Source organism: Polistes fuscatus, unplaced genomic scaffold (assembly GCF_010416935.1).
Source record: "Polistes fuscatus isolate 324 unplaced genomic scaffold, CU_Pfus_HIC Scaffold5, whole genome shotgun sequence".
Lineage (NCBI taxonomy): Eukaryota > Metazoa > Arthropoda > Insecta > Hymenoptera > Vespidae > Polistes > Polistes fuscatus.
In genome coordinates this window covers 5,992,034-6,016,420 of record NW_025113129.1, presented here as the reverse complement: position 1 = coordinate 6,016,420, position 24,387 = coordinate 5,992,034, and the positions used below count along the sequence as shown (strand labels likewise).

The 24,387-nt window shown below is 32.9% G+C and overlaps 1 protein-coding gene across 9 annotated transcripts in view; it reads left to right on the top strand.

Annotated features, from left to right (window-relative positions):
* LOC122522451 (dachshund homolog 2) overlaps positions 1-24,387 on the top strand; it is a 213,124-nt gene that overhangs the window by 17,008 nt on the left and 171,729 nt on the right. For 5 of the 9 annotated variants that reach the window (XR_006305059.1, XM_043643602.1, XM_043643594.1 and 2 more), the window contains exon 2: positions 20,462-20,476. The exons of 2 other annotated variants lie outside the window; for them this stretch is intronic. Coding sequence is in view for 6 of the 7 variants with exons in the window: in XM_043643602.1 (XP_043499537.1) it covers positions 20,462-20,476 (15 nt within the window). In the remaining variant the exon portion in view is untranslated. Of the gene's footprint in view, positions 1-6,177; positions 6,181-20,461; positions 20,477-24,387 lie in introns of all 9 variants that reach the window. 2 more of the 9 variants (XM_043643597.1, XM_043643595.1) reach the window with 1 other exon arrangement.

Below are 24,387 nucleotides of genomic sequence, written 5' to 3'. Positions count from 1 at the left end.
TCTTTTTCTATCTATTTATCTCTCTTTCTATTTCGTCGTTATTTATTAGCAATCGTAAGAACGATGCGCCTAAACCAATATCATTAACGGCGCCAACGCCATCGAATGCTTATTGGCTTTGCGAACACTGATCAACAAACGTAAAAAGTGAGTATTTTCTTTCTTTCCTTTTTGTTTTCTATTTTTATTTTTATTTTCATCTTTTTTTCTCCATCTGCATCGTTTCTTTTTTCTCTCTTTCTCTTTCTATCGGAAGATAACATCTTGTACCATCCAAACTAATCTTTTATGAGATCTTAACATATTCGCGAACATGTTACTTTCTTTTTTTGTTTTATTTATTTTTTTCTAAGTTTGCTTACTTTGATTTAATAGTACAGATTTATTAGGTTATTAATAATTCATGAAATCGTACAAGTTCATCTGTTTGGAATTATAATTATTTAATTATTTTTGTTTAGTATTTAATAATTACTATACATAATTTGAATCTTATTGAATGGAATGAACAAGTAAAGAGAAAACAGGAGTTTGAATCGAGAAACGTTATCATCTGTGAAAACAACTCTTACCAATCAGTTTATGATATTTATTATAATTTCAAACACGTGATACACAGAGGTTTAAATATTCGTACCAAGCGAAACATAGAAGCGATCAAATGTTTTGTTTGCAACAAAGCTGTTTCCTGAAATATCGTCTACAAACGGTGTCTATATACTCTCTTTCTCTCTTAATCATGATGAAAGAATCTAGCGATTCTCTTGAACTCTCGTAGAGACTCTCGATTTAAACCATTGATCAAAGAACTGTCTACGTGGAATCATCTAAAATTCAACGAATCTTTCAACAACAATCTTGAATGATTGACTCGACGAAAACTAAGTTTAGCTAATCGTGAAATTGTAAATAAAAACTCACAACTATTTGAAGATATTTTTGTTGAAAATTATTAACTTCATTATATATATATATATATATATTTCATTTAATATAGTAAATAATATATTATTATTAATATTGTTAAAAAATAATATTCGTAAAAAAAATATTTTCGAAACATTTGAAATCATTTGGTTCGTCGAAGTAAGCATATCATTCGAAGTAGAAAAAAAAAGTAGAAAGAAAAAAGCAAGTGTCCATTCTGTTGAAGCAGCAGCGACGGACGATTTGTTCGCGCCGCGGGAGTCCGGCTTAACGAAAATAAGCTAACTTCTCACATAATTCATTGGCTTGGACTTCGGGGTCCAGGCCCTGAACAACCTCTTACAGCATCCTTCTTCAATACATCGAATGAATACAAATAGAAATCGTTATAATATGCTTTTGTGTTTCTACGTCTTCTGAACGAGTTGAAAACTATAATGTGATTCGTTATATATATATATATACATAAATGTTGATGTTAAATCGTATAATATTGTATACTATCGTATACTAATGATTTTATTACTAAATTGTCTTCATCGTAAATCCGCTATATTAATAGTTTTTAAGCAAAATATTAGTAACAGTGTACGATTTTAAGTGGCATTCATTGTAATTGCTTCTAGTTCGCGCTTCTGCCTAATTTTCATTGGTTTTACATCGATCCCGATTATCGCTATTTCCAACAAAAAGGTTATTCGGTGTTCGTCCATTATACTGCGTTTCTGTTTTCATACTCATTGTAAGTTTAACAAGTATACATAAATATAAAGTACCTTAGATCGTGACGGTACATGTGTTGATGGAATAAACGAAATTTCACGCGAATTATTTAAACGAATCGCAGAAAATTCTAGCTCGAATATGGCGTTCACAAGAGAGAAACTAATCAGCAGATAGAATATTAAAAGTGAAGCGTTTCACGTGGAAAATTCATTTGAAATTTAAAAAATCATCCGATGTTTACTACAATGTTTTTTTTCTATCTGCGTATCATTTCTTCGTCTTTTAACGCGCTCATGCATTTAATCTTAATGATAATAATAATAATTATAATAACAAAAAAGGGGGAAGTAATAGTAAGTAACGTTAGAATATACAATTTGGATTTCTTTTTTATCTGATGATGAGAAAAAGAAAGATCGATCGAAACGAAGCATACGGTTCTATTCTATTCTAAACACGAAACGTAAAGTCGGGGTGACGAAGTACAGCCGAGTTTTCCTTTGCTTTTTTTTTTCCTAAACCAAAGTATGTGCGCGCGCTTGTGTGTGTGTGTGTATACGAGAGTGAGAGAGAAGAAGTCGTATCGATCAATGACACAAACGTTTCGAACAATACGACCCCGTTTCTTTATTACAGTCATCAGTCATTCGGTATAAATATTAAATTCGCTAAAAAACTCAACTAGTCGCATAGGATGGAAGGAGTGGGGGAATGGGAGGGAGGGTTGAAGTTGCAACGTCAGCCGCATCTACAAAAAAGCAGACGGAGGAGCAGCTGACCGATAGAAGCTAGATTGCTGGATGATGGGGTTCCCGATATCCAAAGTATTTTTCCCGTCTATCCAAAGATCCTTTAAAGGGATCGACGATGATCGTGATTTTGATCTTTCGAAAAATACATCATGTATTTATTCGCATACGTTCGCAACGAGTCGTGTTTAATTTTCGTGAGATTTTACGATCTTACTTTGTTTAGAAAAAAATTGTTGTCAATTTGTGTTTAACCCTGAAGAAAATCACACATTTGGTTATTCTCGAAAGTCTTCTTTCTTCGAAAGAAAAGAATTTGAAAATATTATACGACATCGTTTTAATTTTTATATTAATTATTATGTAATTTTATTCATTTTTTAATATTATTTAAATTATATTGAAATTTTTGATAGATATTTAATCGAGTTAATAGATATTTTAATCGAGCTTTGAAATTTTGTTATCTTAAGTTCGTTGGATATTTATTAGACAATTCAAAGTATCTATATACTTATTCTTGCCAAATACACTCGTCCAGGTGTTATTCCTAGGGAAGTATTTCAATTACGAAAGAACGTGATGTATGTCTTGAATGTTTTTATGAGGGAACGAAGTGTGTAGCATAAGAACGTTATTATAGACGTAAGAGAGAATGAAAGAAAGAAAGAAAGAAAGAAAAGAAAAGAAAAGAAAAGAAGTAAGGAACGGATGGCATCGAGACTCGAGATGTAGATGTAGGGAGATCATTGTTGAAGAAGAGTAGGAACAAAACTTATTTTGCGAACGAAGTACTGCCAGAAGGGTTTCAACAGCTATTGTCAACCGTCTGTTGCAAAGACGATAATGAAGAGCAAAACTGTGCGAGAGAGAAAGAAATAGAAAGAAAGAGAGAAAAGTGAGAAACACTTTGGATGACTCTCTCTTTCATTTTACTGATCAAAAAGAGTGGGTACTTGTAATTAGAAGGATCACCGGCTGTTTAGAGACAAAAGAGACAAAAGTTTCCATCTTGAAAATTTGTAATTGTTTAACCAAAGCCCATGTGCATTTTCTTCATACTCTTTCTCTTTCTTACTCTCTTATTTTCTGATCACGTTTTCTTTCTCCTGCTACACCATTCACATTATTATATTACTTTCTTTATTATTGCACGGCCAAAGGGTTTGACGAATCCGATGGCAGATATTCGCATCTATTTTACCGCCTTCAAGAGAGGCGGAGTCTTCCTACTGATGCATATTCTCGAAAGGGTGCCGAAACCTCCTAGGGGTGCTGCTTTCGTCACATGACGTACTTCATAGGTGGGCTCAACACCCCTCTAATAATCGAGCCGTACATGTTCGTTCACACGAATTTTTCTATACAGCCATATTAAGATATATGCATATTTAGAAATTTTATTTTATATATTTATAATCGATTATCAAAAATATTTATTTACCTTTTCACGTATGCTTGGACGCATGGTATGCGTTTAGGAACTATAACAAAATATTAAAAAATTTTTCAAGATTCTCATCCAGTCTTCGTTCTAATGAATTCTTTTTTTAAACGTGTACACTTACACAATATTGATAAATATTATTTGATAGTTTTACAACGGATTATCGAAAATCTTTCTTTTCTTTTAACGTATGCATGTATGCATTTAGGTTATACAAAAAAAGAAAAAACTGTTAGAAAATTTTTCGAGATTTAAATTTAATTGTAAGTAGGCTTCTAGACAGGAAAAAAGTATTATGATGAAGAGGAACGACGCATCCTCTTAACACCTCGGTAAATAATCGCTTTTCTAGGCATATTGTATGTACTCGGGAGTACAATGAAACTTACGAGCATTAATTAATGCTCGAATAAATTAGCATCGCTGAGCTTGGAGAACTATAGTGATTACATTTTAATGATACCGACTATCAAGAAAGAACAGTAATAAGAACAGTAGCAATAGCAACGATTTGTTGCTCCCTCACTTTTTTTCTCTTTTCTTTTCTCTCTCTTTTATATATATGTATATATACTATAATTCTCTTACTTTACTTATTTTTTATTATTTTCTTCCTCTTCCTATCAAAGAGAGGAAATATAGTTTATATAGTCAATAAACGAGTTGGAGGAACAAATCATTTCTTTTTATAATTAGTTTCGTTCTAATTTTTTATCTGCGCAAATACGCGTCTATGCATATATATTTATTTAATACCTAATTTAATTTCGTTACTTTGAATCAATACTAACAAAGATGAGAATAATTCGTCAACGTGTAGGTTTTATACGTCTACGAAGTAATTTATCAATGTCATCATTTTTGTAATATTATTTTTCATACGAAATTACGATAGATATCTGAGAACATTTGTTAGATAATTAACTACTCGTTAACAATCGTTATAGCAAATACATTTTTTATTTCTTTTATCTAGCATATAACATTTAATTAAGACGTGTCACGTATTTTTATTTTAAATATGAGAGGATTGTTAATGAGCAATTAACGATTAGCCTTAGCATTCACAAGACTTGAGGCTTTTCCTCTTGTCTTTATTTCTCTCTCTCTCTCTCTCTCTTTCTGTGGGCCCTCTCGAAGGGCCACGTCGCGAAGGGAGACTCAAGAGGGCCGGAATTGCATGTCAGCGATATTGCACGTTGCATTATGCATTATGTATGCGAATACGGTGCCGCTTTCACGCTCGAATGTACTCTACGTACGCATATACATACGTGTCTATGTATATATCTACGTATGTTACGCGTCGTTGAACGTTTCGTTAAGTAAAGCCGATCAAAATGGTCATAGGACACTCGTTTTGCATGAACCTTTGGAAATAGTTACTCTAATCGATATTAGAAACACGTTTAAATTATCACTAACAAGAAAATTATTCTTCCTTGTTTCTTAATTTCATTCTAATGCAATTATAATATATTTTTGATATATGAATTTATTTATTAAAAATTAGAAATAATATTTGTTAAATATATTTATAGTTAAATATAAAGTTAATTTCTTTTTTTAACGAAGATTTGAACAAAAATTAAATTAATAATAATATTTTTTTAATATGTACGATGAAATACAAAGTTAACTCTAATTATGAGAAACCATGAAAAATAAAATTAGTAATAATATTTTTTCAATATTTTTATAGTTAAATATAAAGTCAATTCTATCGATATAACTTTGAAAAAAGAAAAAATATTTCACTCCTAAAAAAACATAGTCCTGTTTTAAATAACACTTATGCACACATATTTATTTTTATATTTTACTATCCTTTCTTTTCTTTCAAGTCAATTTAGAAAGATTAGATAGGATAATGAATTGAGTTAATAAGATTATTGTAATGAATTCTTAGCATTATTTAAATTATTCATACGGTGTTTAAATAGTTTGACCGAATTCATTCGACTTTTGTTTAATTGCATAGATCTTAAATCATTTCAGTAATTCTTATTAGTTATTATTGTTATTACAAATACTCGCGGAAATGTAAGTCCCCGTTTGTTCTAACACGCTACATAATTTTACATGCATATATTCATGAAGATCTTACAACCGGATAAGTAAACTAAGTCATTCATTTCGACTAATGGAAAACATTTGCACTGCGTTACAGTTGAGAGGTATTGAATTTTTCGAATTATACTTTTTTTTACTTACACATGTTGAACGTATTATAATCAAAGGGAAAAACGTAAACGAGAAAGAGAGAGAGAGATAGATGTTAATCCAAGAAGATAAGACGATGACGTATGTGATTTTTACGGTGTGAAGAAGGTAACAAACTTACTTACGGTGCTACCGATTAAACCATAGATAAAAAAACAACCTTAGATATATATTTAAATTAGAAGCACATTGTACTTATACCGTGAGTTACATTTACATGGTAGTAAGAAATAGATATAATAAAAAGAATAATAAAACAGAGTAAGATATGACATCGATAATTATCCATGAGTTTTTCCAACAACTTAAGATCTGAAATCTGAATTCTTTCTCGTGTGAAATCTACTATCTCTTTCTCTTTCTCTCTCTCTCTCTCTCCTTTTTTCTTTCTCTTTCTCTTTTCTTTCTTTTCTTCGATTATAAAACGCTCTCATAATTACTTAAGTATATATGAAATTATGTATAGATATGCATATACGATCACTGGTAAAAAATCAACGTCACAGCTGATTATCGAGTATGAATATGTAAATATGTGTTTTATTATCATAAAACATAGACGACGGGAATAGAACCAATACGATTTTTACTGCAAGTTCATTTTGTCTTATTACGAGTAGTGATTTATTCAAAACTGATATAAAATCTTAAAACGTTGAATATAGGAAACGAAAAAAGGCATTAGAAATTATCAATCGAAGTATTTTATTTCTTATTAGTAGATGACCTTTCATTAAATGACTTTTATTAGATGATTTTACGACGTTAGATATTTTTTTAGGTTTCTTTTTAAATCTTGAAATATGAAAAATAAATTTGCAAAAACAAAAGTAAATGATGCAAGTATATTTATAATTAGCTAAATAAAAAAACGAAAGTTTTGTAAATATAAAAACATTGAAGTGTCAAAAGTTAAATCATCGGGAACACAAAAACAACGTGATCCGTTATAGATCGGCGAGATTGTAAACAATGTGTTAGCAAGCCAGTCAACCTCTGCGAAGGATACATCCGTTAGTTGAGATAGATCCGGGCAGGTAAACGGACGTATTTATAATAGCGTCTTGTCCGTCGGTTACAAATTTATGGAAGTATATAAGAATCAAATATTTTTTAATTAAAAATAAGAAAGGAACCATTTTGCAAGATATTTTTTACAATTAATCGATCCTTTAGAGAATTTACGATTATAGATACTTTTAGAAGGAATTATATCAATGCAACAACATCGAAATTTTTCTTGCATATTTTTTCAAGACTTTAGAAAAATTTTTCTTCTTGTTTTACGAACAAATGGTCGTGCTGTTATTCTTTTTTTTATTCTTTATATCTTTTTCTATTTTCTTTCTCTTGCTAGGAACTATTTTGCAAAATATTTTTTTTACAATTAATCGATACTTCGGAGAACAAGTTGAGAAGGAATTACATCAATGCAACAACATCAAAATTTTTTCAAGATCTTGACATCGAATAATCGAGTGGCAAGATTAGAAAGATTTTTCTTCTTGTTTTATGAACAAATGGTCCGTGGTTATGCGTTCTTTTATTCTTTCTATCTTTTTCTATTTTCTTTCTCTTTCTTACTAGTTGTTCACGTACCGTGCGCAAAGGCTCTTAAGATCTTAAGTGCAACACAGGCCCTGGGAGTTATGGTAACCGTAAATAATCCCACGACTACGGTAATGGCAATACCTGAGCACCGAGGCATCGTGATTGTGCACGCCGCTACGTACGTACAGCTATTTACCCGAGCTGAGCAACGACGCTTCTTCTCTCTTTCCTTCTTTCCTTCTTTCAAGATTTCAGATAGAGACGAGGAGCGTGTTATTAGACGAGGTTCTTCTTTCTTTCTTTCTTTCTTTCTTTCTTTCTTTCTTTCTTTCTTTCTTCTATACAGTCGCATATTTATATCTTCTCTCTCTTTTCCTCTTCATTCTTGAATCTAAATTTTTCTATCAAAGATCTATAGTTATTTCTTCCTACATTTTTCTGCATCTTCATTTTCATTTTTATTTAGCAATTTTATCTGGACGATTCATTGAGGGATGATTTTTCTAGTATTCCATAGGGGATGATCGATTATTTCGATATATTCATAGTTATTGTTATTTATTTATTTCTTGGAGATATTTTTAATAGGAACGAGTAATATATTTTTAATTATTATACTTATATTTGAACGTTTTATATAATTTTTATTTTTTTTTTTAGATACGATTAAATAGAAACAAATAATATTTGTAATTATACTACGTAAACTTGAACGTTTGATAAATTTAAACAATATTACGATCTCTATCTGTTATACGTTATTAGAGTACTATTAGAATACATCGGTAGCAAAGTATATACCTTTATCGTTGAAATTTCCGTTTGAGTACGCACGGCTGTACCTGAAAGATCATGTAATGTCGGCCCCACGGGGAGAACGGTAGCATCCAAACGCATAATCGCACCGCGGGTGTCATCTTGCATTTAAAAAGGTGCCCAATTTCTCGCCCCCAAAGTTCTCCACGGGTGGCAACGGGGTAGAAGACGTAGGGGAGGATATTTCGTTGCGTAACTTAGCGGATACTCACCATCACCATGCTCTTCATCATCATCATCATCATCATCATCGATGTTTTCTGCCCTCCACTTAAATACCCTGTAAACCTCTTCCATCTCTTTCTCTCTCTCTCTTGAAATTGTTTACGCCCCGATTATTGCACTAAATGGGTCTCTTCGCTGGATTTTACGCATCCCCGAATTATTTGAGATACGTTCGGGAAAAAGAGACACACAGTAGCTAACAGAAGGAGGAGAAGGGTCGCTATTGACGCAAAGCCCTTGCTTGCTTTGCTTGATCTTACCGTTCTCTCTACTTTTCGCGAGAATAGTTTTTCTCTTTTTTTCTCCTTTTTTCTTTTTTTTTTTTTATTCCTCTTCTATTTTCGATTCGACGCTGCATCACGGTAAAACCTCCCTTTTCTACGACATTTTTGTTTATTAACCGAACGTTTACTTTGCTTTACAAATTTTTACATAAAATCGATATTCCACATCATTTCTTTATACTACATTGGAAAAGTGATAATTAAACATTTTGAATTTTTATTTCTTTTTTGTATTGATAATTTAAATTATGTATATTACGATATTATAAATATTAATATATGAAAATAATTTGATTACAGTATTCTTGACGGCGATTTCTTTTAAGCATCGTAAAATCTGACGTTAATTATTATTGTTAAAAGACACTTTTGTAAATAATAATGTAGTTTGGAAAATAAAAAAAGGGAAATAAGGGTAGTAGCATGTATACAGTAAACGTGCTCGTAGAAAGAAATAATCGTTTTCTTGTCAGTTTCCGTCGGCAGGAAACGGAAGGTATTTATAAAAACGAGCTGACATGATCGGAGAAAAAAGTATGTAGCTACGTTAAGTGCAATTAAGAGTTCCATTTCATTTCTACAAATGCATAACGAGACATGGAAAAAATAATCATAAAAAAGGGTCCTTAGACTCGTGTTAAATGATAAGAAGAAATTATAAATGATTATCTTGTTAATTATTTAAGACATATCTATCGAAGTAACGTCTTGTTTAATTACATATTTTCAAGTATCTCACGCTAATATAATACCTTTAACTATTTATTTAATTATATATATGCAACGTGTGTGTGTTCATTGTACTATTATATTAATCAAGATAGATCATTATTATTATTATTATTATTATTATTATTATTATTATTATTATTATTTTATTATTATTATTATTATTATTATCTAATATTATAGTATTATTTAACATTTTATTTAGTACAATTACGTACAACTGGTTCGACGTTTATGTAACGTTTTCTTTTTATTATCCACGTTGATTTTATTAGTTACTCGTAATTTTTAACTTCCGTTAAAAGTAATATTGTATCAATCGAATAGACGTAAATTTTTTATTACTATCTTATGTTATAATATTATTTACGATTTGTTTCAGTACGATTTAAAAGAAATTTATATATTTTTCGCAATCGAGAATTAGGTACAATTGATTAGACGTTTATACAACGTTCACCTTTTTTTTTTATCATCCTCGTTAATTTTATTCGTGACTCGTGATTTTTAGCTTCCGTTAAAAAAGAAAAAGAGGAAAAGAGAGAAAGAACATTGCAAAACATTTATTCTCGGTCCACTAGAAAAATCATTCGAGTTTGTAGATCGAGCCATGGTAATAGGAATTGCGAGCACGCGAGATTAAACGAGATATCGTTTCGAATAGCAATCTCTCGAATATGAACGTTTCGTTTCAATGTAATATACATAGACATTTACATTTACATGCATATATATCACAATATCGTTTTTCTCCCCTTAAGGGTGGCAGATCTTAGCGCAATAATCGGGTTTAAAACGCATTCGTTTCAATTTCTTCGTCATTCAAGCGGCCAAAGAGACTTTCCTTTCTTTATTCAGCCGGGCGAGAGATGAAATGGAAATGCAATAAAAAGTTGTAATCGAGAGAAAAAGATAGAAAGAGAAAGATAGAAAGAGATTCGCACAGTCAGTCCACTCGAAAAGGGGAGTAAAAGAGCAAAGCAGAACATTATTAGGCTCGAGTTTTACCTTTTTATTATTATTATTATTATTATTACTATTATTATTATTATTTTTTTCTTGTTTTGTATTTTCTTTTCTTTTCTTTTTTTTCTCAAGTTTCAGAATCAGAAAACGCATTCGACACGGAATAATGTAATGGACGGAGTTGTTATTATTCGATTAAGAATAAGTTCACGAGGGGGTTGCAATAACTTTTTTACTTTTTTTTAAAGAAGGAACTTCTTTCTTTCTTAGATAAATTCGTTTTTTATTTGTTAAAAGTTGAAGTATCATTTATAGTAAGTTTAGCATATTAATTTCTATTTTATACATTTTTTTTTATAATTGTTTTATATTTTATTTATTCCATTAATTATTAGAAAGTAATAAAGTCATTGAACATTTCGTCAAATATTTTTTGAATATTAATTAAAAATTTTCTTGCTCATAAATTAAAGTATAAAATAAACAATTTAACAAATAATTAGAACGGAAATACACGTGACGAATCGATGTAATGTTGATATCGAATAATAATCGATAAAAATAATGTTATTCACGATAGAAGAAAATTGAAAAAACAGAAATGATGAAAAATCGAAAGAAAGTCATTCCTCTTTTCTCTTGAAAGATTCGAACTGATAGAAAAAGAAGCAGGGTATGTAGAGGGATGAGCTCTGTACAATTCGATTTGCTAAGGGTCGAGAGGTCGATTCCTCAGGACTTGAGTCAGAAATTGAAATATCTGTCGATATTGGGACATAAAATGAACCGAATATTTCTTTCTTGTGACTTGCAGGTGATGGCCATTTCTTTCGATATTTTTTTTCTCCTTCTTTCTCTCTCTTTCTCTCTTTTTAACGTTCTCCTTTAGCAAGGGAATAAAAAGAAAAGAAAAAAAGGGGCAAAGAAAAGTGTCGTAAGGCAAAGTTACGCGAGCTCAACCCAGCCGCATTTTACTTCGTCGTAATTTATTCGAGGGTACCCTGCAATTAGTGGCCAGCCTGAAGCATAATATCCCGCTATCGTCGCGTTCTCCGGATTCCATTAATCGCAACGAGAGACGTTTGTGATTCTGACGGAAATACTAAGACTTCGAAGGGATCGATTTTATCAGTAAGTTAAATACAACGTGCTACTTTCGTCTTAACAAAGCGATAAAGTAAAAAAAAATTAATAGGAAATTTAATTAATTTACAATTAGGGGTTTGTTGTACAACTGTATACGAATTACGTAATCTTACCTTGTGCTCGACATGTGACCCTTTATTTTTGTATATATTATTTGTTGAATTTTTTCGCAATTAAATAATTCATTAATTATATAAAACCAATTTTTGTTAAATGGAAAAAGAAGAAACTAATATACTTTTTATTTTTTATAAATCTTTACTATTTTTAACTTCGGAGTTATTATTTTGTTAATTAACATACTTTAACATATATATTTGTTTGTAACAAATTTTGTTCGATATTAACCAGAAAATAAAAAGATAAATTATTATTTTGCCGATTAAAATTTTCTACTTACAATTAGATATACATGTGCGTCCGTATATACATAATATTCGTGATGATAATAATTTTGTGTTTCTTTTTAAATTGATTTATATTATCTTATAAATATTCAATCGTTTTGATCGTCTTAAAAATAGTATATCTCATTGTGTTAATAAATAATTAAACTTCGAATAGAACTGAATAGAATCATAGAATGGAACAAACGTAGAAACATTACTTACGCGTTCTCGCTCACCCATCGGCAATGATAGTCTAGAGGGTGTCTTTTCGTAAGGGTAAATCAAGTCCAACGGACCGATATACGAGAGTTAGAGAGAGTATTTCGTTTGACGAACTATGTGTGTGAGGATACTTATGGTAGTTTCGATTCGAGAACGACTCGATTTATCTATTTTTCTTTCTCTCATTCTCTCTCTGTTTTTCACACTCTCTCTCAATACTTCGAGTTTCTCTCTTTGTTGTAGCTACATTTGAAGTGAGAGAAAGAGAGAAAGAGAAAGGAAAATAGCAACAGGTGTCCGCGGGGACATTCGCAGAAACGACGAGGGTGCGAGTCTGAACGGAGTATGGGTGGATGAAGGGCGGAGGGCAAAAGGGTGTTTCCGGAACACGTTGAGAGAACGAGAGAGAGAAAGACAATTCCTCTTTATTTATGGCCTTTTTATTCGACTTGTTGAGCTTTCTCTCTTTTTCCACCACTTCTACTTTTTTTGGTCTTTCTTTCTCTTGTTTTTTGTTCGCACGAGCTGTGCATTTTCCGCTCGACAAAGATGGAAAAAGTGAGAAAAGCTTCCTTTTTAACTCGAAGGGGTTGTGTCCCAATAATCTCTCTTTGTTTCTCACATTATTTCTTTCCATTCTTTTTTTCTTCTTCTTCCTATTCGATGTTATTCGAACAACAAATATATCATATTCACAAACTATATTGATATAAGCACGTTCATTATGATAAACTTAATTATTATATAATATATATAATTCAATTATACGTTATCGTAATTAAGTTGTCGATCACTTTGCAGGATTTCTTCGATCAAGATCGACACGCTATCGTTGTCAAAATGCGAATAGGGAGTGAAGGGAGGAGGCTACAGGGTTGGAGAAGAGAGGGTTGGAAGGATAGTCGAGAAACGAATACGCGAATTCTCACGATAATCGTTCGAACGAATGGAAATCGTGTTCTTGCGTGTTATAGCAAAACGATTATGCCTACTACCTACTCTACCTGTATACATACCTCTACACTTACTTATCCACTCACACACATACATACACATACACAGAGAAAGGCGTCTCTCTGAAAGACCGTGCGGTACGTTTGAAAAGGTGGACGTGAAAATTGCTGCATCTCGAAAGAAGCGAAAGCGAGATGTTGCTGTTGTTGTTGTTGTTGTTGTTATTGGTGTTCTGTGTATTGCAAAGAATAAGAGAAAAAGGAAGAGAAAGAATGAAGAACTGTAACTCTGAACAGATCGTGACACCGATACGAATTCAATCACCATCGACAAAAACTATTTCCCCCTTTCCTCTTCTCAATACCTGTCTCTTTCTTTTCTTTCTTTATTTCGTTCTGAAAAATCTAGAGAACAACGCTTCGATATTCTATCTTTTTCTTACGTACTTCACGGTGTTAAATCTTCAAATTCTCTCGATCATCCCTTTTTTCGATATATTTCTATCTTTCTCTTTGTCTCTCTCTCTCTCTCTCTCTATCTCTCTCTTTCTTTCTCCTTCACTTTTTGTCAGGTATGTTAAGAGAGAATGAGATGGGAAGAGTAGACAGATACGATTTGGGCGTAATCCGTCAAAGAGTTCTTTCAACGAGCACCCAACAACGTTTTATCTAAGATCTCCATTAAAGTTCAGTTAACGCCCTCTTAGCTCGCTTTCGTTCTTCTTTTTCGCCCTTACCTTTATTCCTTTCTTTCTTTCTTTCTTTCTTTCTCAGATCTATCTTCTTCTTTCTCATCTCAAAGAGATCTTCCGCATCAGGCAGATGCGACGTTACGAAAGGTGAAAATTCGGTAGCCTCGATTCGTCACCCTCCATGTTTCTTTTCTTTCTCTATTTCTCCCTCTCTCTCTCTCTCTCTCTTTTTCCCTCTCTCTTCTTTCTTTTGTTTCGTCCAATTTTTCAAAGATAATTTAGAAACTAATAAGAATCTTTCTTCTTTCTTTTATATTTTTTTTGTTTATGCAGCATGACGTGTGAATTAGAGAAACAAAAGTCTGATCATTTATTTTTTATTTTTTTGGTCTGACAGAAAATGAAAAAAGCGGAGAGAAAGAGAGAGAGAGAGAGAATGGCCCGTAAGAGATTGAAGGATTTTTTTCGGTGGTTTTCACGCATCGACGAAGATCCGATTCCTCTTACAGGAGGGCGTCAGTTTGTCCCAGAAAAAAGGCAGAAGGACACTCGTGTCCCGAGGGGCTTATTGTCGAGACGCGTTCGTCGATGCCTTCCTTCTTCTTCTTATCTTCCTCTTAGGTGACGAGATCTTCTACCTTCGAGAGTGCGAGAGTTGATCTTTGAATTTGTCCAATTCGAGTGGAAAAATTGGATGCCACTCGTCAGAATTTTTGGTTTCTTTTTCTACCATGACGTAACAACTTACAATGCCTTTGTTTATTTTTTTTTGGTTTTATATTACACAGAATTTTGTTGAAGTATCGCGTTAATTCGATCTTTTATAATATTAAAACTAAATAATTAAAATCAATTTTTAAATTTATTTATTCATTTTTTCTAGCATTAAATTCGATTTAATTTGCTTGTATTATCAACGATAATTTGGATCATTACATAAAATAATGTAAAAAAGAAGATTTCATTGAATTAAATCTTGAACGTTATTGCCAATGAAAAAACTAAGATATTATAATATAGAAAATAAGTGTTATAATGAGGTTAAATTGATTAAATGTATGAACGAATGAATAAGTAAAATGTTCATTTTCTGCAAAAGCAGAGAATATATTAATCTTGATCAAAATATCGAGTAACTTGGTCGTATCGAATTCCCTGAATGAGATGGTACCGATAGGTTCTACCAATCCGGGAGCCATTGTAATTAAAACCTTTTGAATAAGGCAAAGGCAATCTCCTGGACTCGTACGAGAACGTAGAGCTAGTTGGAAACATCGTGCCGTTTAATTTCACGTTCATTACACGCGTACGAGTGCGTACGCGTTTGCATTCTCTTGACGGTTGGGGTTGAATATCTCTCTCACTCTCACAATCTATTTCTATCTTTATCTTTCTCTAACTGATATATATGTATATATATACACATATACATACGGAACCCTTCCTTCTTAGATGTAAATCCCCTCGAAAGTTCCGACCATGTCTGTTTTCTTCTCCTTCTCTAGTTCTCTTTCTCTCTCTTTCTCTCTCTGTCTGTATTTCTCTCTTCTTGTTTCTCGAAAACGTATCGAGTTACCCTCGACATAATTCTGTTAATTATGATTTCGTAGAGTATGATTTTCCTCCTGATACTTACCTTCGTACCTACCAAGATTTTCACCATTACATTGTGTTATTTATTATTATTATTTCTAATACAGCTATCCTTTCGTATATCTTATCGATTATACATTGGTAAACTTTAGTTTGATCTTTTTTTATTTAAATAAACGATGAACGATTATTCGTTTAAATCAGAAGATCTTTTATTAAATGAATCATCGAAAAATCTCACGATGTTGTATGAATTATTAGATAACCACTGTCATCGGGGATACACGATACGCGATTTTCCGTTTAAGATAAAAATAATATTAGATTGTAGGAAAGAATATAACAGGTGATTTCCTTTTCGACACAATTACATGGAAATCTTGGAGGAAAGTTGCGAGAGACGGTAGCAATTTAAAGCTCATAAATGCAAAATCCGTAAGATGATTGCGTTCATAAATGAGTCCTCGTCGTTTCGTCTTGGTGGCTTTTCTTCCATCTTTGGATAGCGAACAAGAGAGAGAGAGGAACGGTGAGGTTATGCGGGGTGAGGAAGAAGAGAGGAGTTAACAGTAACTCGTGCGAAAGCAATTTACATTGATATTTATGCCGTGTCATAACCGAGATCCAAGCGAGGGGTATGAAACGGATTCGTACTGCTAATCCCCCCTCATCGTTCCGGGGGGGTTGTTTTAATTGAAATCTTACTGGGTGCTTCCTCGTATTCGCAAAAGGGCAACATCTCCGATCACGCACTCCCTAGAAACCGAGATCTATTGGCAAAGGGCTCGGAATCATCTTCCTATTTCTTGCTTAGACGTTTGTTTCTTCGCTATCATTCGGATTAAAATCATTTTTTTTATTTATTAATCACGTTTTGCGTTAAATTATTGTCGATAATTGATTAATTGTCATTCCAGGTAATTGTTCATTAACTATTGATAATAATAATCGTAATTATTTGTGAAGATTTAAGACATAAGTTCAAGTTAATTGCCATAGGACCGTAATTGTGATGACTTACTTTTGGTTTAACGATTTATTAAAATGAAATGAAAATAAAAAAATAAAACTAAAAGGATAGCCTTGTCGTTTGTGGTAGATTCGCCAGCAGTCGGATCCATGAGTTATTCAAGGAGATAGCATGGAATTTGTCGCTGAATTTCCCGCGCAGTTTTTCGAAACGACAAAAGTTCTGCAATTCCGTGAGATCATCGGGCGAGCTGAAATGTCAACCGCGAGACCACTAAAGCGAGAGAAACTTTTAATTCGTTCATTTCGGTGGCCTCAAAGGGTCGCCGAATGAGACTTATTAAAATTTTATACGAGCTCACCGTCTACCTGATTTTCTCTCTCTCTCTCTCTTTCTTTTTCTTTGTTTTTTCTTCTTCCCTTTTATTCCTTCTTCTTTTAATTTAATCAATTTTCAAACGTATTTTCTTCTACTTGTTTCAAATTATTTTCATCCTTACAATTTTCTTATTCATTTATATTTTTCCATCTTTGAAATTTATTATTATTATATATTAAATGGAATTTTCTTTTATATATGTGTATTATGTGTGTGTATATCTTCTTTACATTCGTAACGCCTTTTGCGATTTGTAAGTACACCTTGCGTACAACGATCAAGATACCACTTAAGTTCCTTGATACGAGACTGTTGGCCTCGCTGAGAAAAAAAAGAGAGAGAAAGAGAGATAGAGAGAGAGAGTGTAAAAAAGAAAAAAGAAAAAAGAATATACAGGGAAGATCGTAGTTGATAAGGTGGTACGAAAGCATTTTTGGTCCCAGAGAAATTACACTTTTGTACTTTAATCCTCGAGACAATACCATGGTGTAGCCCATGGCTTATGGCCCAGGGCAAAGGGTTGTACGTTCTCATCGAATTCTCTCTCTCTTTCTTTCCTCTTTGCGGTATCTTCTCGTCGTCTCTTCTCGTTTAACTCATAGTCACTGTCTATATATTTTTCTCTCTCTTATTTCCAGCGTGCTAATATTTTTCGAAGGGTTGAAATCTAATTTTTTTTCTCTCTACAGAACCCCATCTCTAAACTCTCTCTCTCTCTCTCTCTCTCTCTCTCTCTCTCTCTCCTCTCTCTACTATCTCTTCTTCTACTTCTTCTCTTCTTATTATTCGTTCACCGTGTCGTTCCCAATGGACACAATAAAAATGCCATCTGAAATATGCATCCCTTAATAAAACTGTCCAATTAGAGGAGAGAATGGAATTAAGTATTTAGGGGGTGTCGGAAGACTTTTCCATGGTGGTTCTCAGGTGCTCCCGGAAAACCCTTTCGCGAAAAGATTAGGTTCTTAGGTTCTTCCCCTTTGACCGGCCAACCTTACCTAAAGAAAGATAGAGAGAAAAGAGGATGGGTAGGGGGTGGTGGATAGATGGGTGGTAGTAGTAGTCGGTGTGCCCGTATTTCGTCCGAGAAGAGACGGGACTTGAATTATTTATGGAAGCGAGATTTTCTTCTACCATCCGAGCTTTTTTCTTCGGGGCACCGATTTATCGCCACTTTTAGTTTTTTCCGACCGTATTCGTGTCCAGAATTTGTCTGTAGAACACTTTTATACATTGCGTTTAGCCACTTTTTTGTCATTAGAATTGTTTAGATATTAGTTAAAAGTGTTTTTCAATTGAAATATAATATTCATTGAAAATAATAATAAATTAATATAAATATAAATTGAAAAATATTCGTTTATCTTTGTTATTAATTATTTTCATATATAATATAAAGTATATTTTCTAACGAATATAGAAACGTTCGATCGAATCTCGTTCGACGCCTTTGTTTAATTGACGCGATCAATAATGGTGGCAGGATTCATGCCGAATGGTATTTCATATAATCCCTTTATTTCTCTCTCTCTCTCTCTCTCGTTATTCCGGTATGGCAAATGATTTTGTTTTCGTCGCGGTAGCGAGAATCGAAGAAGAGACAAAAGCGGATACGATCGGCTCGGCGTTAAAAGGGGTTGGTGTAGCACGTGGCAGGGACAGGTTGGTCGTTTATAAAATGAAATCCCTCGAATATTTCAGTTGTACAAATCCTCTTCCCTCCTTCTATTCGATACCGATGAGTAGTAGTAGTGGTGGTGCTAGTAGAAAGAGGAAGTAACGAAGATAGAAAGAAAGAGAGAGAGAGAGAGAGAGAGAGAGAGAGAGAGAGAGAGAGAAAGAGCGGTCAAGGCGGCAATCGTAAAAATTCCACGGGGTTGCGATGGTGCATTGGAAATCTGTGTAATTAACCGTAGGAATTTCGCTTCCTATGGGGGGTGAGTCGATTAAAAACGCGAGCAACGCCTACAATGAAAATGGGAGGTTGAAGACTTCCTCTTTCCCCTTTTTCTCTCTCTCTCTCTCTTTTTCATTCAGTTTTTTTCTTTCTCCGTTTCTTTCTCTTCTCCTCCCTTGTTTATATATATATACTTTTTTTTTTTCTTTCTTTCTATTTCGTCGTTGCTCTCTCCCATCGTACGTTGGCACGCGGTACATTTTTTCATGGCTCGATTAAAAATACTTCCAGTCAATTATACGAGGATAACACTCGCCTCCTATTTTTCTTTCAACTTACCTGTCTGTACTCTTTATAAAATCCTTACTAATTGTTCATCTTTTAGCAATTATGTATGAATTTTTTAATTTTAAGATTAAATTTTAATGAAAATAAAAAAACAATTAAGAAATACAAACAATCCTTTAAATTAAGTATGAATTATGACGGATTAAGGACGTTTTTACGAGTATGCAAAAAAGAATATCGTATTACTTTGCAGGTTAATTAGTACAATACAACTTCATTTCTTACCTACCAATCTGATCAACTTAACAAACCCTTATGGGAAGCTAAATTTATGAGCAATTTTTCAGGATTATATTATACCGTTTTAATTTGCAGGATTTATCTATCTTCACGCGTACGTGACTTTCCTATCGGATTTCTTCAGATATGTATTTAAACGTTTCACGAGTTCTACAATATTAACATCTATTAATCAGTTGGATTTATTCCAAATTTATTTGCGAACAGACAGTTATTTTTACTATTTTCCGCGAATCGATGTAATTTATTTTAATTATTTACATATCTCCAGATCTGTTTTTTGTAATATTAACATTTATTAATCATTTGAAATTTTTTTACGAATTTGTTTACTCAAGCAATTTTTTTACAATTTTCTGACCTAATGAAATATATTTGAATTATATGTATATTTCTTTGTCGTAAACATGATCGATTAAATCTAATAAAAGTTTCGTGTTATATTTCCAAATCGGTTCAAATTAGACGACGGATATTTGGAAGGAGAATTTCTTCGAAAGAAAGAAAGAAAGAAGGAATGTAACGTTGTTCGAAGTAAATTTATACGAGTAATACAGAGCTGTGTCAGGACTCTTAATATCCAACGGGCGTAGTACGATGAAAGGAGGCGAGTTTAAAAAAGTGCAATATCACGGAATACATAAATGTGAGATGAGGCGATTTGAATGAAAAGCAAATAAATTTCGTCGGTGACTACGTTCGAGAGACCACCACCGCGACCGCCGCCGCCATCGTGTATATCCAATTTCGTTTTCACGCCGGTTTCATTTATTTCAGCCTCGTAATCATGCTATCCGACACGGGCTATGTATGTATACCCCATGATTATAATAATATCCTCATAGTTAAATCGTTGACACAATATATATATACATCTGTAGATATATCCAACAATCTAACCACGTATTTGAACGAATCATTTCAATCATTATAGGTATATATATACTTAATACGTATACTTAAATAATTATTCATATTTTTCTGTTGCAGGTACGTTCCTTTAAGGTAGTTATTGTTCCTCCTGAATGTTAACACAAGAATACTTACAAGGGTACGTTTCATCATATATTATTCATTCGAAACAATTTTATCCGATAATTATTCATCATCTGCTACATAACTTTGTATATTTTAAACACTGTTTTTCAGATTTATTAACACATTGCTCGCCAGACGTGCTTCTGCAGTCTGCAAATTTTTAATAGTACTTTATTTTTATTCAAATTGATAAATTTCTAAATATTACAATATACATTCGTAGATTCTTCTACTCAAATTTAATATAATTAAATAAAAACATTTTTCATTCATAGAGTCATCGTGTATATGAGACTGTTCGTGATTTTTACGCAATGTGTTAAAAATACAAAAAACTGAACTAATCGTAATCTTATACTTTTTCTCTCTCTTATCGTATCATCGATCTCGAGTATCATTGATCATCCATAGATAAATGAATGAATGAATGAATGATCGATGAGAGATGAATTGATGCTATAGGAGAGATGAGAAGGAAACGGATCGAATATCATTCTCTTAGTCTTTTTCATAGGTGCATCATCTATAAAAGTATAATAATAGATACATAGGTGCGTGCGAAAATGGTTTATTCGCGTCCTGCTACTAGCAGATTTCGTATTACGAAGAACCCCTCGGAAGGCGTCAGAAGCGTGCTACTTTCGATGGATGCTCACTCGATACGACGAGATACGAGTATATTCTAGGGATCGAGATAAAAGAACCGAGTGGGTAGAACGTGACGAGACAATGGATCATCGGTCCACTAACCATAATACAATCGCATCAGCATCTCGCCGTATTGTTTGCTCTGCTTTGATATCGGCCCTGAGTTTTCTTTCTCTCTCACTCACTCACTCACTCACTCACTCACTCGATTCTTTCTTTTTCGAGTCCACTATCTCCCTTTCTTCCTATCTTTTTATTTTTGTTCCTTTTTCTTTACCTTATTTTCACTCATCTTCTATTGTTATTTTTTTCTTCTAATTTATATCGAAAATTTTTCTACTATTTTGTATACGATTGAACCCAATGTGAGTGTGTGTGTGTGCGTGTGTGTGCGTAATATGAGATTGAAAGATCTAGAAAAATTGAATTCTTGAAATTATCTTTGATTTTATTTTAATCTTCATTTGAAATTTAGGATTTGTACTTACGATTAGCGAATGTTATTGAAATGATATACGTAGAAAAAAAAGAAACAAAAATAGATTAATTAGATAAGAGAAGATCGAATATAAAATCGTAATTTCTCCCTTTTTCGATACTTCGAGGGTTTAACATAAGGAAAGTAGGAAAGAGAGAGAGTGAGATAGATACAGAGAAGATAGACGGTCTTGAAGATTAAACGATAGAATTCCACTGCCTTTCCCTTTACTCTTGGGATCGACAAATTAGTACAATTAGAATCCCTCAAAGAAAATTGATAAATTCCTTCGGAACAATTTCGCGACTCATTTCACACGGGGTTGCCCTTTCCCGCGCGTTCTTCCTTAGATATTCCTAACGTCTAAGAGAAGAGATAGGACTCTTTTCGAGCGAAAACTTATTCGCGACAAATACCTTAGAAATTAGCCGGAAATTGAGAACTCATTTTTTATTTTCTTTCCTTCCTTCTTTTCCATTGTATTTTTTTTTTATTTCAATTCATAAAGTAAACTCTAAAATTAATTGTTTTCCCGATTCATTCTAATTACCAATAATCGTTCCGATCGACAAGAATGAATGATGCAAATCGTTATTTCGTTTCGTTTAAATTTTTAATCTGACAATTGAGATAGATTAACAGAGTTTTCTCTCGTCGAATACGAGGAAGAATGAAAAAAAGAAAAAACAAACAAAGTGCAGAGTCATGAAAAATCAGTTGCAAGGGAAAGAAGAAGAAGATACTTCCTTTAAAAAGTAAGACGAGAAAGAGAGACCAAAGTGATTCGAACTCGTTCTCGAATAATTAATTTATCTTACTTTGAATAAGAATCAAGTTGAAGAGAAGAAGGGGGTGATGGAAAAAAAGAGTAGGAGGAGGAGGTTGGGAGGGAGGGGGAAGTAGTAGAAGGTGGAAGGTTAGCGAATTATCGTAATACGGTTTCCAAGAGCGTGCGAAGCTGAACGCCGTGAGTTCTTTGCTTGGCGTGCGAATCCACCGTAACACAGAAAGAGAAAGAGAGGGAGAGAGAGAGAAAGATAAAGTAAAAGAGAGGGAAGTTAGCTTCTTATCCAAAGCAGATCGTTGCCGGAGAAACAAATTAAGAGGATAGCCCCTATGATCAAAGAATAGTACGTTGCTCTCCTTGCCTTCTTCGCGAATGCGCTCGCTCAACGAAACGCATTTTACTTATACTATGTGTACACACGCGTTTACTTCGTAGAGAAAAAATGCATCGCGAAATCTTTAAATAAAATAGAAAAAGAAAAAAAAATGTATTTTCGCTTATTTTTATTTTTTTTGCTTATCGAGTTTTTTTTTCTCTTTCTTCAAATAGGACGTATTAGAAATCTTATTAATTTAATGTAGATTCAAAGTTAGAACACTTCGATATTTAATATAATTTTTTAGTGTTCACTTTTTAGGTCGCAAATATGCGTTATTTAAAAAAAAAGAAAAGAGCTATTCTTTATATAATAAAATTTATAAAAGATGATTTCTTTTTTACAGCATGACACATATAACGGTTAACAGGTTGATATTTGAAACGACCTTGCAATTAATTAAATCGAATTCATAACGAACGAATAAAAAATATTATACTTATTATTTGTTTTTTAATTTTGTGTTTTATTTTTTTGAAATAAGAAGCAATCGGACCAGAGATTCGAGAAGTTAGAAACGTTGTAGGAGTGTAAGAAGAGAAAGGGAGTAGGTGAGGAAACGGGAGTGGTTTGTAGCAAAGAGACGACTAGCTCGGCACGCGTTCGACCCTTCAGAGCCCCCTCGAGAAGCCCTTCGGCCACGGTTTCTCCGCAGCCTCTTCAACCCTTCCGCAGCTTTTCTTTGCCCCGTCTCTTTGGCTTCCTCCTTTTCTCCTTCACCTTCTCACAAGCTTTACCTCATCCTCCTCTCCTCCCGTCCTTCTCTTACCCTTTATCTTTCTACTTCCGCGAGACTGGCAAACATTAAGAGCTTCTAGATTTATTTATAACTACATTTACGCGCATGCCACGCTCTCCTGCCACCCCTCATCTTTCGCTCAACCCCTTTCGAATTATTGCGTTTATGCGAATGGAACGAGTAGACCGACGTGAAATTCTACTCTCCAACTTTGTTTCCTATATTCTAACTTGTTTCCTAAATCTTACTTTCTCTCTTTCTCTCTCTCTTTTTCTTTCGTTCTTTATTTATTTATTAGTTATTTTTTTATAATTTACACACAAAATATTATATTATATTTATATTTAAATATCAAATATATCGTTTATATAATATAAAATTATTTTAAATTTGTTGATTCAATTTGTACATATATATTTTATTCTCTCTACTCTCTCTCTCTAATTTGATATTTAAATATAAAATTATTATAATTCATTATTTATTTTTACGTATCTTTTGCACATTTTATTTGTATATATATATATATATAGGTTTTGTTTTAAATTTATTTAAAGTCAGTACACATTCAATTAACATAATTTTCTATCTATGTGTAATACGTTGTTTACTCTTTGAATTACGTCTCGAATTAAATGAGACTACTCATTCGACTACTCAACACTGTCGACGTTTTCTCGACAATTATTTCGGTTCTAAATCAAGTTTTGCGACTGTGGTACGTCGAGGTAGCTCTCAAGGAATCCAATTTGAATGATTCACGAGGGGGTTCAGGGAAGAACGGAGAACTCGAGTTTCTTGTTATTTCTATCCCTTTCTCTCCCTCTGTCTCTCTCTCTCTCTTTCTTTC